We start from the raw sequence: 15,678 nt of genomic DNA, 5'->3' as shown, positions 1-15,678 counted from the left end.
CCCCCCCCTTCCCCGCTAACTCTTTTTTATGTGATTAGATACATTCCAATAACAAGGAAAGCAGAGGTGATTCCTTTCATTCTGGGTGTTTCTGTGCTGCTGACTTTGCTTCCCTGGAGTGTCTTTCAGCTTCCTCCATTTGGAGGAAGTTCTCAGAACCTTGTTGATTTGAAGACTACTTTTTATTCCCAGCTGGAATTTCATAGCAGAAAGCTAGAAGGTGAAAAACAAAAAAAATGTATGATTAATATTCATTATTAACTATAGCCTTCATTTTCGACAAAATAACCAAAAAACCTAAACCACACCAAACAATGACCCAAACTCATTGCATGACATCAGAGCAACCTTACCGGAGAGGGTGGTACTGCCTCTTTGTGTCTCCAAGGATTTACATCTTTGCGGGAGGGGACGACCTCATCCTTCTCCAGAGGGATGGCTGCGGGGTTCAGACCCCTGGTTTTGAGGTTAGCAGATCAGTGAGTAGCCCACTGTGCCACCAGGGCGCCCAACTGTCTGATTATCTGTTAATATTTTCTACATGCCATCATGTTAGAAATTATGTTCATAAAACAAAACAGATTATTTGTAGGACAAAGACTCTACAGTGTTTGATTTGGTTTAACATAAAAATGGTTGATAATAGAACATAGATTGAAAGCTCTTCCATCCCCCTCCAATTCTTCCAGAGTAATATACTGGTTACTCAAAAAGCAGAGGCTATTTTTGTGTAGGAAATGTCTGGTTAAAGAGTTTTATACAAATCTCTATTAAGTTAATTATTTATTCTTTTAATGAATGCTTCCATCAGTATGTATTAAAGTCACATTAAAATTCAGAGGCATTTTAAAGAAACATTTTTAAAATCTGATATAACAATTTGAATAATCATTTTATTTAGGATACCCCTCATGAACTCTTGAGCAGGCTCATTACAATTAGTTAGATTTATAATATTTGCAACATTAATTCTTAGGTCATAAGAAACTTAGGACTAAACTGAGTCGCTACCTTAGTTTTGACATTTTAGGATATTGAACCATATAAAATTGCCTTTTTTAGGTTAAAAAAAAGCATAATATTGGTAATTTCATATGGTTCAATCTAATCCTTGCTAAAAGTTATACATCATTTTATATTTACAAAGACCTTTTCAGATAACTGTTCAAGTTTAGGGGGTGGAGCTTTTATTAATCATATGTATTGATGTGGGAAGACCCTTCAACAACTTGCCCTGGGCCACTGCACTGGTCCACAGCCATGGGACGACTCTGCCCCAGTCTTCTTGACTTCACAACCTCCCTGTTTACTATGCCACCCTCTTTCACTTGTTCAAACGTCCAAGAACACAACCCCATGGCTTTAACATCTTTTACACTTTATCCCAGGCCAGTACAGATGATGGTTTGCGATGAGCTTGCGCAGCCAGTATCTCCTGGCTCTACCCTCTTACTCCTGACTCGTGAGCCCTGGAGACTGAGCTCTTCTCAAGGAAGGGCATCCACCAGCACAGTATCAGAACAGCCCTCAGGCTTTTCTTAAAGGTCTTTCTTCGGTTTTCACCAAGGCTCCTAGATATCTCTGCAAGATCAAGGGTTCAGCTCTCAGTAACTTTTATAAGTCTTGAAGCTGTCTCTAGAAGCCTCTTAAATGGACAAATTGTTTACTGTATGTTTGCACTGTGGATGCATGGATGGATGGGTAGATAGGCAAGAACCACTATGCTTTTCCCCTTGAGCTAGCTTAAAATATGTTGATCAATGCAGTTTTTAGGTTGAACCCCACTATTGGCATTTTTCTATAGATTTCTCAGTAGTTTTGTTTTTTTGAAAATCATTTTATTGGGGGCTCATACAATTCCTATCGCAATCCATCCATCCATTGTGTCAAGCACATTTGTACATTTGTTGCCATCTTCATTGTCAAAACATTTTCTTTCTACTTGAGCCCTTGGTATCAGCTCCTCATTTTCTCCCTCCCTCCCCCACCCTCCCTCTCTTATGAACTCTTTTTTTTCTTTTTTAATCATTTTATTGGGGGCTCATACAACTCTTATCACAATCCATACATACATCCATTGTGTCAAGCACATTTGTACATTTGTTGCCATCTTCGTTGTCAAAACATTTTCTTTCTACTTGAGCCCTTGGTATCAGCTCCTCATTTTTCCCCTCCCTCCCTTCCTCCCTCCCTCCCTCATGGACCCTTGATAATTTTTAAATTATTATTTTTTTTCATGTCTTACACTGTCCAATGTCTCCCTCGACCCCATTGTCTGTTGTCCATACCCCTGGGACGGGGTTATAGGTAGATCATTGTGATTGGTTCCCCCTTTCTCCCCCAACCTTCCCCTTCTCCTCCTGGTATGGCTACTCTGAATATTGGTCCCGAGGAGTTTATCTGTCCGGTATTTCCTGTGTTTCCAGCTCTTATTTGTACCCATGTACGTGCTCTGGTCTAGCCAGATTTGTAAGGTAGAATTAGGGTCATGATAGTGGGAGGGGAAGGAAGCATTAAAAAACCGGAGGAAAGCTGTATGTTTCATCTGTGCCATACTGCACTCTGACTGACCCATCTTCTCCTCACGCCCCTTCTGTAAGGGGATGTCCAATTGCTTACAGATTGGGTCTGGGCCTCCACTCTGCACTGCCCCCCTCATTCACATTATAATTTTTTGCTCTGGGTCTTTGATGCCTGATACCTGATCCCATCGACACTTCATGTTCACACAGGCTGGTGTGCTTCTTCCATGTGTGCTTTGTTGTGTCTCAGCTAGATGGTTGCTTGTTTATCTTCAAGTCTTTAAGACCCCAGATGCTATATCTTTTGATAGCTGAGCACTATCAGCTTTCCTCACCACATTTGGTTATGCACCCACTTTGTCTTCAGCGATCGTGTCGGGAAGGTGAGCATCTCAGAGTGCCGAATTATTAGAACAAAGTGTCCTTGTGTTGAGGGAGTACTTGAGTAGAGGGCCAATGTCCAGTTTTTTAAATGGTCAATAAATTACCAAGGTTAACTTATGGGAACCATCTATCCTATAGAGAGTGTTGGTTCACATGTCTGTGTGCTCAGAAGCCTATTGAGAAGTATTGGAATCAACTGTACAAAGTGTGGCTTTGTCTGTCATTTCTCCCATTGTCTCTCTAGGTAAAAAATAGTGTCTGATATACGGTAGATTTTCAGTGGTATGCTGTAATGAGGGAATAGAATGAATGGATCAGTCAGTATAGTCGCTGCCATGAGCTTCCACCCCTTAGCCTTACCTCTCCTTTTGAGTCTCCCAAAAGATTAAACAAACAGCCATGGAAACCAAGCAAGCCACAATGTGCTATGTTTGAGGACATCGTGGATCCTTTCCTGTTTGAATGCTGCAGGCATGGGACGGGAGTGTGGCGGGAGTGCAAAAAAGATCAACAGACACAAGGTCTCAAAGGACTTCTATCCTCTATTTTAGAGATTGAATTTAAACAGTTTTATGCTTTTTACCTGTACAACTATCAGTGAACATTTTAAAACGAGGGTACAGTATATGTGCGTGTGTGCACATGAAAGAATCAGACAGAATTTTGGAGTAGTCTTGAAGACAGTGTTAATGGTTGGAGATGAAGTTTTTTCTAAACTTTTACAAGCTTCCAAGTAATTTAAACAGACTGAGGTTTGGAAGCAACTTCACAGAATGCAGGGTCATGTGTCTAGGAGACTTTCTAAAGAGAGCTGTCAGATGAATAAATATCACTCTTCAGGGCAGTTTCTCTTCCAGCTTAGGTTAGCAATGCTATGGTGACTTAGAAAATAGGGACGTAGACCCTTAACGAAAACATGGCTTTAGCTATATAAGGTTTATGCTATGAAAGAAAACCGAGGGTTTCCAATTGGTAGACATACCTTTTCCTGAGCCTAGTTTGACGAATGCTGAAATAGCAACGCCGAAAAGCACATTTAATGGTGACAGATTGTGTCTGATATCCGTGAAACAGCTTTGGAAATTCCATGGTTTGGGTTACAAAGAAAATCAGGCAAGAGGATGCAGAGAGTTCTGGGAAAAACTCATGACATTAAACCATAAAACAACTCAGAACACATCTACTCTATTTTTGTCTGGGCTTGTGGTGTCATTGCTTGATGTAAATAACAGAGCACCAGTTCAAAGCATTATTGAAAATACAGGTGAGTATACATGAGCATATTGCATATCATTTTAGCAGACGTATTGCTTTTCTATTTTAGAAGTAAAACCATCCTTGACAGTTGTCCATATTTGTCAATACTGGCTCTTCACTGGTATCCTCAGCAAATCAATGGGCACAAGTTTGAAGGAAAGGAAGGTGATTATGTTCGAGTTCCTGAGAGGTTGTTGGATGTCCCGGACACAGAAGGACTGGCTGGGCAGAGCACATGTCAATTTGTCCAGTTCACAGAGTACAGCAGCCAGCAGTGGTTTACATCCGGAAGCGATCTGCCCACCCTGAGAGATAAGGTAATCTGTCATTGCATGATGAGTGTGCTCGGGCCTGTTTGTCCAGAACGGACCCCTTAGATTGTATCTGCATGCTCCGATCCATGATGATGAAAAACATCCAACCTCATGATACATTTGTAGTATTTAGGTTCAAAATAGTTGGAACAATTTCCTTCATGTTTTATTGAGTAAAATACATATGAAAATGGGGAAGGTAAAAAATACACAGTCTTCACTCATATCAGACTGTGTTCTGTGTGTTAAGCAGGATGGGATCAAGCAGTTATAATCAACGTGAGAAGCTGGACTCCTGAGTAACCACAGTGAAAGTAGAATGTCTTCCACAGAAAACCAGACACCTGTATTCATAACTAAACTAATGATTAATAGTCGCAGTAAGCACGTGACTGAAATGACTAGAAAAATGAAGCAATGTTCAGAATAAGAGACTCCGTCATGACACTAATGAGAAAACCCCATCAAATTATCTCTACTTTTGACATTATAGGTACTATCATTGAGTGTGAAAGGTCAAAGTTCACAACCCCTGATTAACAACAATGAGGTTCTCTACAGAATTTATGCTGCTGAGCCTAGAATTGTTTCACAGACGTCCCTGTGTCTCCTTTGGAATCAGGCTGCTGCAAGGTATTTATTAATAGATTTTAGAAATCAGAACTCGTTCCCTCCCCATTCCAATGTCACTGGACCCTTGTTCTCTTCTGAATGGAGATGGTGGTGTTAAGTGGGATGTTAACTACAACTCCAAGCCACAGATTCAATTCCTATTCATAGTGATAGTAATGGAGAGGGTAAGAGAGCCCATGTGGGTTTCTGAACCTGTAACTCACGGGAGTAGAAAGCCCCATCTTTCTCCATCGCAGCAATTGGTGGTTTGGGACAGCTAAACTCACAGTGAGCAGACCAAAATAGAGCATGCGACTCCACTGCGGTGCCCAGGTGATATGTTAGTCTAGAGGGGGGGAAACAAAACAATCTCTAAATAAGTAAGAGAGAGGGATGTAGGAAATGGTTTGAGCATTGTTCAAGTAGAAAATGCCAGAGAACAATGTCAAGGTGTACCACATCACTTACTACTACGGAGTTTGTAGGGGGTAGTATGAGTTCTACTCCATTCAGATAGCTCTGGGAGTTAATTAGTTAACGTGTTGAACAGGTATGAATTTTTTTTGTTTTGACCCCTTTTTGTTTTGTTTCTGGAGCTGTTCTATGTTTAGAGAGATTGTGGAAATTATCATTCTCGTCTGCATATGAATGAGCCCTGGTGACATAGTGGGTTACATGCTGGGCTGCCAATCATAGGTCAGCAGTTCATATCCACCAACTGCTCTGAGAGAGAAAGATGAGATTTTCTGCCCCACATAAAGATTTACAGCTTCAGAACCCAAAAGGGGCAATTCTACTCTTTCCCATAGGGTCTCTGTGTCATCCTGATTCGGTGGCTGTAGTAGGGACATATATGAATGGCCTGCAGTTTGAGGATTAGAGCCATACGTGGGAATAGGAAGAAGAGAGTGAGTTTTTCTTTGACTCTTCTTTACCTGGGTCCCCCAAGTTCTAGAACACCTACTAGCTCTCACCGCTAAATCAAACCTGCATGGTTACGCAGCGTAAACTGAGAGGGTCTAGATTCCAATTTAAGCCATTCAATTCTCTTGATTACTGAATTTCAGCCACACAAATAAAAAATAAACTAAATATAAGAGTTTACCTGAGTGTCCAACTACCTCTGAAAATATAGAAGTTCTGATCCATCTTCCACTTCCTTTATGGAACAAAATGCTTTTTAAAAATTGAAAGTCCTTGTGCTTGATGCTAGATCTTAAACCTAATCTATATAGTCTGTGTAATCCGCAGTACATGATAGATCCTCTACAGTTTGGATTCAGAAGTTTTATATCTTAGAAAAGTGGTGGAGTTACAAATGTCCTGCAAGGGCAGACCTCCAAGCCAAAGTCACTAAAGATGACTCAGAAGGCTTGGCCCGTGAGGCGGTATTCACTATCAATGTAACGAGAATTCTGTGCCCACTTAGACAAGCTTACAGAAGGAAGCAGTTGAACAAATCCTAGAAAGCATACGTGCAATGTAAGGGACCGCATACTGGGAAAAAAGATGATAAAGAAATCTTCGCAAAGCCGGTAAGGACGTGGGTCAGCAGCACAGGCTTGGTGAGAACGGAGGTGAAGGCTACACAGTGAATGTGGGTCCTGAGGGATTGTTTCATGACGGAGGAGTGTCTTCTGATGCAAACCTTTGGGTGTGTTTGCTGGATTCGAAAGACACCGGTCCTTCTCTGTTGAGAGAACCAGCTTCTTCATGACCTGGAATGCTCTTGCAGGCCTGGTGGCTCTGCAGGCTGTTTCTGAAGGCATCTTGTGGCATCTGTCGTGTCCTGTCCTGGACAAGAAGTTCCCTGCAGTGTTTCCTGTTGAAACTGGTCTGCCTACATCTCGGTTAAAGAACACTTGCATTCAGCTACTGATGTTTTTCTTTAAAGGCCACCTCAGCACCTTAAGTTCTGTTGTAAAAGGAGTAGTGACTTTGTGTTTTTCCCCCAGCTGGATCTCTGACAGCGGGTTTTGCAAGGTGGTGGAAGATACTTCAGACTATGTGGAATGCGCCTGTTCTCACATGTCCGCGTACGCTGTTTACGCCCAGACCGACAGCTTATCTCCATACAATGAAGCCTTCTTCTCCTCTGGGTTCATATGTACCTCAGGTTGGTTGGAGTATATTTTGCGTCAATAATTTTAAATGTGTAAAAGAAAATAAATGTCTGTTTTGACATAATCCTTTCATAGACTCAAAGTACAAACACATCTGCCACTTAAATCCTTGGAACAAAAGGTCTTTTCCCATGGTCTCGGTCATTCATTCTGCTGGTGACACAAAGCAGAACGAGGCAGAGTTGTAGCTTATGAGGAGGCCGCAGTACGACGTGGGATAAGTCAGATAACAGGAGATGGTGGAGTTCATTCTCTGTAGTCAGAATGTCAAGGATTTCCTGACACGAATGCTTTCAAGGCCATTTTTTATATTCCTGAAAAATAACAACAACACCTTACTCGTGAAATACTAGTTCTGAGTATACTAACCACTGTGTTAAAAATGAAATTCTTTCTTTCACCTGTCAAATCCAGACCCAATTTTGGGCAGAAATAGGAACTTATGATTATCAATCAAGTGACTTACCTACAACCTAACCATAGAATCATTATCGTTTGCTGCATTAATTTTAAGATTGTGAGTCTGAGATTTTCATAAGAGCAATTAGTATCCAGGCCCACCCATCCACCGTTGTTCCCTGAAGAATGTGTAGAGGATAATGATGAACATGTCAACTCTATCGCCAGACTGCCTGGGTTCACATCCTGCTTCTGCCGTGTGAGAGCTGGCTATTTGTGAGATCTGAAGCAAATCGCTTGGCTTTTCTGTGCTTTGTTTTTCTTACTTGTAAAATAAGACTCATGATAATATCAATATAATAAGTTGATAGAGGTATTAATTCAGAAATTAATGACATTTTATTTAATGACATCTTTGCCTTTAAGTATGATTATCATTAACCCTATGCATTGTGTATGTAATGCACAAGGGACCTTCCAAATAATCTTTACTTATAAGGACATTTTTTTCTGGTGATTGAAGCAAATAATGAATTCTGTTCATTGTTCTGGGGATTAGAGTCTTTTCAATACACTTTAATTTTCTAAGGTTGTACGTTTACATTTTCCTTAATATGTGTGAACCTATCCTTTGATTCAACAGCAAAAGATAGTTATTTTTTTATTCTTAGTAATATCTTTCAAAAAGGAAGACATTTCTTGCTTACTAGATCCGTCTGGATACACAAAATAGCAAAATCAGATGAAAACACCTTAGTATACTTTAATGCTACTATATTTAAGTAGCACAGATGCTTTATGGAATGCTAAAACAAAGCCAAAAGGCTGACACAAAATCTAGACATCATTACACTTGTTTCCATAGAGATTTCAATCCAAGTGCCGCTCTGAGCCACAAAAATCATTTGTTCCAAACAGTGAACATCAGTGCACATTCTAAACACTGACAGAAGAATGTTATTCTGATTTCCCAGAAACCCGTCAGTGCTAGAGAGTGTTTCCTGGGAGAATCACTGAGAAACATCTTTGGAGCAGTTCACTTTGGGAAAAATGACCTACATTTGCCTACATGAAAATCAACACAAAAGTGTCAGTGTGTGCTTTTATTACGTTTTAATTTGAGTGGTATTTGAAATGATTACTGACCCCCATGCCCATGTATTGTAACATATCATTACTTATATATTCTATAGATGAGGAAGCAGATATTTATAAGACCTGTCTTTGTGCCTCAGTTTCAATAAAGGGAGTATGAATGGTCTTCTCTCTGATGAGCCACCAGGAATCAAAATAACAAGAATTCTGTGTATTATCTGAAAAGCTGATAGGTTAGGTTATTCCAAATATTCCTCTGCTTTGGGACTTGGTCCCCTTTTCATGACTAGTCTTTTCACGAAATGTAATACTATGATTCTAGTTCAACCTTTAAAAAAATCAGGATAGACCATGATGTATTTATGCAAATTGTATTTTGGAGTTCTGGTTAGTATTCTAGTGCACAACTGCAGAAAATTTGTGAAATAGGCCTGTTATTGTTGTTAGGGGCCATCAATTGGTTCCAACTCAGAGTGACACTGTGTACAACAGAACGACCTGGCCCTGCACCATCTTCACAATAGTTTTTATGTTGCAGCCACTGTGTCAATCCATCTCGGTAAGAATATTTTTGTATTTTTGCTGCCCCTCTACTTTCCCAAAAATGATGCCCTTCTCCAGGGACAACATATTCAAATTACATGATCCAAAGTCTTGCCATCCTTGTTTCTAAGGAGCATTGTGGCTGAACTTCTACCAAGACAGATTTGTGTGTTCGTTGTTCATGGTACGTTCAAAAATCCTTGCCAGCTCCTCAATAAATGCATCATGTCTCCTTCAGTCTTCCTAACTCAACAATCAACTTTTACATGCGTCTGAGGAACTTGAAAAAACCACGACTTAGGTCAGACATACCTCAGTCCTTAAAGTAACCTGCTTACTTTTGAACATTTTAAAGAGGTCTTGTGTGGCAGATTTATACCCAGTGCAGTGCATCATTTGATCTCTTAACTGCTTATGCATCCATGCAAGATGAAAACCTTGACAACGTCAGTCCTTTCTCTATTTACCATGATGTTACCTACTGACCCCGATGCGAGGAATTTAGTCCTTTACGTTTAGTGTAATTCATGCTGAAGGCGGTAATCCTTGATCTTCAACAGCAAGTGCTTCAAGTCATCCGTACTTTTAGCAAACAAGGTTGTGTTATCTGCCTACCACCAGGTTGGTACTAGCCTTCCTCTCATCCTGATAACAGCATCCCTCTTCCTATAATCCAGCTTCTCTGATGATTTTCTCAGCATACGGATTGAATAAGTGTGGTGAGAGGATACAACCCGGATGCACACTTTTCTTGATTTTTATACCATGTAGTATAGTCCCTTGTTCTGTTTGCACAGTTGCCTCTTAATCCATGTGCGGATTCTGCATGAGCACTATTAAGTGTATGGAATACCTATTTCTTCTCAAGTCTATCCATAGTTTGATGTGCTCCACATAGTATGCCTTTGCATAGTCAGTAAAACACAAGCCAACATCTTTCTAGTGTTGTCTGCTTCCAGCCACAACCCATATGACATCAAAAGTGTTGTCCCTTGTTCCACATCCTCTTCTGAATTTGGCCTGAACCTCTGGCAGCTACCCATGAATGTACTGTTGCAACCATTTTTTGGATGATTTTCAGCAACATTTTACTTGCATGGAATATCAATTATACTGTCCTAAAATTTGTGCATTCTGATGAGTCACCTTTCTTTGGAATGGGTACAAATAAGGACTTCTTCCAGTCAATTGGCTAAGTAGCTGTCTTCCAAATTTCTTGGCATAGAAAAGAGGGTGCTTCCAGTGTTTCATCTGTGTGTTAGACCAGTTCAACTAGAGAAACAAATTTAGACACTCGTGTGTAAGAGAGAGTATTATATCAAAGAGCAATTGTATACTGAGATAACATCCCAGCCCAGTCCAGAACAAGTCCCAAAGTCCGATATTAGCCCAAATGTCCGATACTAATCCATAAATTCCTCTTCAGACTCACATTGCCACCTGCAGTGATGACAAATGCAGAAGATCCCAGGCTCCTGGGTGAAAACTTGTGGATCCAGTGGCAGTGGAAGCATCACAGGGCTGTCCCCATAGGTCTCTGCTGCTCCACTTGGCTTGTCCACAGGCGGACAAAGACAGAGAGTGTGACCCGTCTTCAGGGAGAAAGAGAGGGAGTTCTCAGAATCCTCATGAGAAGGCCACACCCACAAGGAGGTGTCATCAGGCTGTGACCTGATTGACAGGCTAGACTCCAGCCTTAGACCTATTTATCAAGTTGACATGACATTGTGTAACTTCCACAATCAGCTTGTTGAAACATTTCAATTGACGTTATATCCGTTCCTGGAGCCATGTCTTTGATTAAGGCTTTCAGCGGAGCTTGAACCTCTTCCTTCAATACCATTGGTTCTTGATACTATGCTACTTCTCAAAAGGGTTAAACATTGACCAGTGCATTTTGGCACAATAATTCTGTATTCTTTCCATCTTCTTTTGATGCTTTTTACACCATTCAATACTTTGCCCAGAGCGTCTTTTAATTTACACCCCAAGGTTTGATTTTTTTTCTTGAGTCCTTTCAGTTGAAGATACATGTAGCATGCTCTTCCTGTGAGGCTTTTAACTCTAGGTGTTTGCACATTTGATGATAATATTTTACTCTGTTCTTTCAAGCTGCCCTATGAAATTTTCTGTTCAGCTTTTTGCCGTCATCATTTAAAAAAATTGCCTTAGCGCATTATTCAGAGCAAGTTTCAGCGTCTCCTCTGACATCACTTTGAATTTTTCTCTCTTGCCTGTCTTCTTCGTGACCTTTTGCTTTCTTCCTGTATAATGTCCTTGATGGCATCTCCCAGCTCATCAGGTCCTCTATCATTAATGTTCAGAGCCCAGTCGATTCTTCAGATATTCTCGAAATTTGGGTGGGATGTACTCAAGGTCATATTTTGGCTCCTGTGGACTTGTTTTAATTTTCTTCAGCTTCCTTAAACTTGGACTTGCTTATGAACAATTGATGTTATGTTCCACAGTCAGTCCCTGGCTTAGTTTTAGCTGCTGATACTGAGCTTCTCCATTGTCTCATCCCACAGATGTAGTCCGCTTAATTTCTGCCTATTCCATCTTGAGAAGCCCACGTGTCCAGTCGCCATTAGGATCTTTTGACGTGTGCGTTCCTGCTGTAGAAATTGTTGGTCTTGCAAAATTCTATCACGCAATCTCTAGCTTTGTCTGTATCACTAAGAGCATATGTTTCAATTACTGTTCTTTCTCTTTTGTTTCCAACTTTTGCATCCCAGTCACCAATAATTACCAATGCATCTTGATTGCATGTTTGATCAATGTTAGACTGAGGTTGTTGGGAGAATTGTATTTCTGAATCACTCTAGTGGTTGAGTAAGTTTGAGTAAGGTTAGCATGGACTGGATTTCACACAAGCCACCAAACTGATAGACAAAACAGAACAAACAAAAATTGTGGATAAGTTGGAGAGGAATTGGAATTCTTGACCCCTTTGTTGTGCCCATGAGGACCTTGTACATGGATCAAAAGGCAGTTGTGTTAACAGAACAAGGGAATATTGCTTGGCTTAAAACAAGGAAAGGTGTGGGCCCAGGTTATATCATCTTTCCATACTTAATCAATCTGCATGCTGAGTAAATCAACAGAGAAACTGGATTATATGAAGAAGAATGTGGCATCAGGATTGGAGGAAGGCGTATTAAGAGCCTCTGATATGCAGATGACACAACCTTGCTGCAAGTGAGGAGGACCTGAAGTACTTGCTGATGAAGATAGGAATTGTAGCTTTCAGTATGGATTCCACCTCAATGTACAGAAGATCAACATCCTTACAAGTGGACCAATAGGTAGCATGATGATAAATAGAGAAAAGTTGGAATTGTCAAAGATTTACTTGGATCCATAATCACTGCTCATGGAAGCAGTAGTCACGAGATCAAAAGATGCATTGCATTGGGTAAATCTGCTGCACAAGACCTCTCTGGAGTATTGAAGACCATGGATATTACTTTGAGGACTAAGGTGCATTTGACCCAAACCATGGTATTCTCCATTGGATTATATGTATGTGAAAAGTAGACATTGAATAAAGAAGATTGAGGAAGAAATGAGAATTGAATTATGGTGCTGAAGAAGAAATTGGAAAGTACCATGGACTGCTAAAAAGACAAACTAATCTGTGTTGGGGGAAGTAACGCCAGAGTGCTCCTTAGAGGCAAGGATGGCAAGCCTTTGTCTTATATATTTTGGACACATTGTCAGGAGAGACCAGTCCCTGGAGAAGGACATCATGGCTGGTAAAATGGAAGGGCAGCAAAAACAGAGCAAGGCCCTCGGTGAGATGGACTGACACAGTGGCTGCATCAGTGGGTCAGACATGTTAACCCTTGTGAGGATAGCACAGTCCAGGCAGTATTTCGTTGTTGTGCACAGGGTCGCTCAGGGTCAGAGCCGACTTGATGGCATGGCACCCAACAACAACAACAACAACAGGTGATTTGAGGGAAATACAGCTTAGAAATAACTTTAAATGAGAATACCCTAATTTTATAAAACAACTACTCACTGCCATGGAGCTGATTCTAACTCAGAGTGACCCGATAGATAGAGTTGGACATCTCCTTAAGGATTTCGTAGACTGTTAATCTTGGAAGGAGCAGACAACTACTTCTTTGGTAGAGGATGGTGGGTTTGAACTGAACTTATCATCCCAACATTTAACCCAGCAGCTCCCTAATTTTATAGTTAATGTATTAAAGAAATTCAACATGATTTGAGATACAAATTACTAGTTAGAGGTTAATGTTAAAGAAGACCCCTCTAGCTTCTTATAGTTTTTTTTTGTGCTGTTAAAGAGCAAATATTGAATTGGATTTATCTTGGATTTGAATCTGTATGCAATTTCTTGTGTCTTGTGACCTTAAAGAGACTCTAATATTCTATGTCTTCTTCAGCATTAATTTGATAAAATCCGAGATGAACCTCCTGTGTATAGAGTTGTTTTCAAATTGAGATTAGCGCACCTGTGTTCACTTTGGTTTCCTGTGATTTTGCTTTCTTTTCCTTCTGATATGGTTGAGAAACCCACATTCGTCAACTCACCTACAGCTTTTTCATTTTAAATGCCTAGTGGTTTCGTTTACTTTTTATAGATTGCTAAGGGTATGGATGTTTACACAATACCAGTTTCAGAGTGCATAATAAGGAGTGTCTGAAATGTATTATAGAGTAAGAATGATAGGGTAGGTCAAATCCAAAGACCTTTCGCTCATTGGGTGTTTCCTGGGTGTGGAGTTCTAGGCAGCAGACAGCTTCTTTTTTTTTGTTCTTCCTCTGAACCTTTCAGATGAAGCTGATGGGTTTATGCTGCGGTAGTTGGTTAGTTCCATTAGTCATCGACCTAATTTCCTGAACAAAAGATGGTTTGGCCATGTCCTTGTTGAAATTTTATACAACTGAATTTTACAAGTATTTAAGTTTTTGTTCTCAGTTTGCAAAGTTCGTTTTTTAAGTCTACCTCATTTCTCTCAGATTTTACTATGAGGGGACTTTAAAGTATGGGTGGCAAGTGGAATTACAAGATAATGAAATCTTTTAAAATAAAATGTTTAAGTCCCTCCTGTAAGCAGTAAGGAGAAAGCATGTGACTCCTTTAAGATCTTGCTTAAAATCTCAGTCAGATACCAAAATTCATCGCTCAGAAGTGCCATCTTCCACCAAGCCTGTGAACATTTTTCAGAGAAGTTCTTTGCCATTGCCCTTCCTCCATTGTCCAATCACATGTGCATTCTTCTCTTTGAAAGCCTCTTTTGGAATACATTTAATGACCACATCGCTAGTAACACTGTGTTGATGGCACCTTATGTGTCCTCTATGATGACAGCAACTCTATCTCCTCATTTCCCTCTGCGCCCTCATCAGAAATGCCTTCAGTGTGCCCGGTTCTCCCAGCCTCTTCAGGGCGCACCGTGGAGAAACGCAGGCTCGATTCCACAATTAAGTGACTATTACAACAAAGCAGGTCACACAGAGCTTTTGGTAAAATGAAAAAGTGAAATATCTTCTATACTGTAGTTTATTTTTACAAATTCAAAATATTGTACAAATTATCAAAATATAACACAGAGATGCAGAGTAAGCATATACTGTTTGAAAAACGGTCCCAGTAGACTTGCTCAGGTTTCCTGCAGACTTCTGATTTAAAAAGGAATGGAAAAGAAAAAGAAATTTAATATTGCTGAAGCACAATCAAGCAACGTAGAACGTGAGGCATGTCTGTATTAAAATGCCAAACCCACTGACTCATAGTGACCCCATTCAGGGTTTCTGAAATTGTAAATCTTTATGGGAGCAGGCAGCCTCCTCTTTCTCCCAGGTGGTTTTGAACCACCGATGTGGTCAACAGCCAAACATTTATCCCACAGCCCCACCAGAGCCCCTTATGCCTTCAAACCTCTCCTGCTTTACCCATTTCCCAATTCCTAAGCCACTTCCACTTTGTAGGTATTTTTCAGAGCAGCCCCACCTCTTGGTCCCCAATCTGTCATAGTTATCTAGTGCTGCTCTAACGGCAAGCCGTTGGCTTCACCAAACAGAAGTCTGTTTCCTAACAGTGTAGAAGACTCGCTGTCCAGATTCAAGGTGTCCACTCTCAGGGCATGCTTCTGTTTTGGTCATCTCCGGAAGAGATCTCCATGTTCCTTGGCATCTGTTTTACCTCCTCTCTTCTCAGCTGCTCCTTTCTTCCCTTTTTATGTCTAAAAAGAGGTTGACTCCAGATACCCTCTCCACTAATCCTGCCTCTTGACCATAACAAAGGCAGCCCATTCCCAAAGGGGATTAAACCACAGACAGAGGGTTAGGATTTATAACACATATTTGGTAGGAAAGGCATATAACTCAATGCATAGCAATGCTCAGTATAATTACGTAAATGTTTCAATGTAGTTATTTCAATGCGGTTTAACTGTA

General features: G+C 40.5%; 1 protein-coding gene across 1 annotated transcript in view; it reads left to right on the top strand.

Annotated features, from left to right (window-relative positions):
• ADGRV1 (adhesion G protein-coupled receptor V1) overlaps positions 1-15,678 on the top strand; it is a 675,247-nt gene that overhangs the window by 286,217 nt on the left and 373,352 nt on the right. The window contains exons 76-78 of the mRNA XM_045285199.1: positions 4,231-4,480; positions 4,971-5,110; positions 7,045-7,205. Coding sequence (XP_045141134.1) covers positions 4,231-4,480; positions 4,971-5,110; positions 7,045-7,205 — 551 coding nt within the window. The remainder of the gene's footprint in view (positions 1-4,230; positions 4,481-4,970; positions 5,111-7,044; positions 7,206-15,678) is intronic.

This window comes from Echinops telfairi, unplaced genomic scaffold, assembly GCF_000313985.2.
Source record: "Echinops telfairi isolate 266 unplaced genomic scaffold, ASM31398v2 ScPeMD7_7469;HRSCAF=8507_1, whole genome shotgun sequence".
NCBI classification, from domain to species: Eukaryota; Metazoa; Chordata; class Mammalia; order Afrosoricida; family Tenrecidae; genus Echinops; species Echinops telfairi.
Note: the sequence above shows the minus strand (reverse complement) of the source record. Positions and strands in the feature narration are given on the sequence as shown.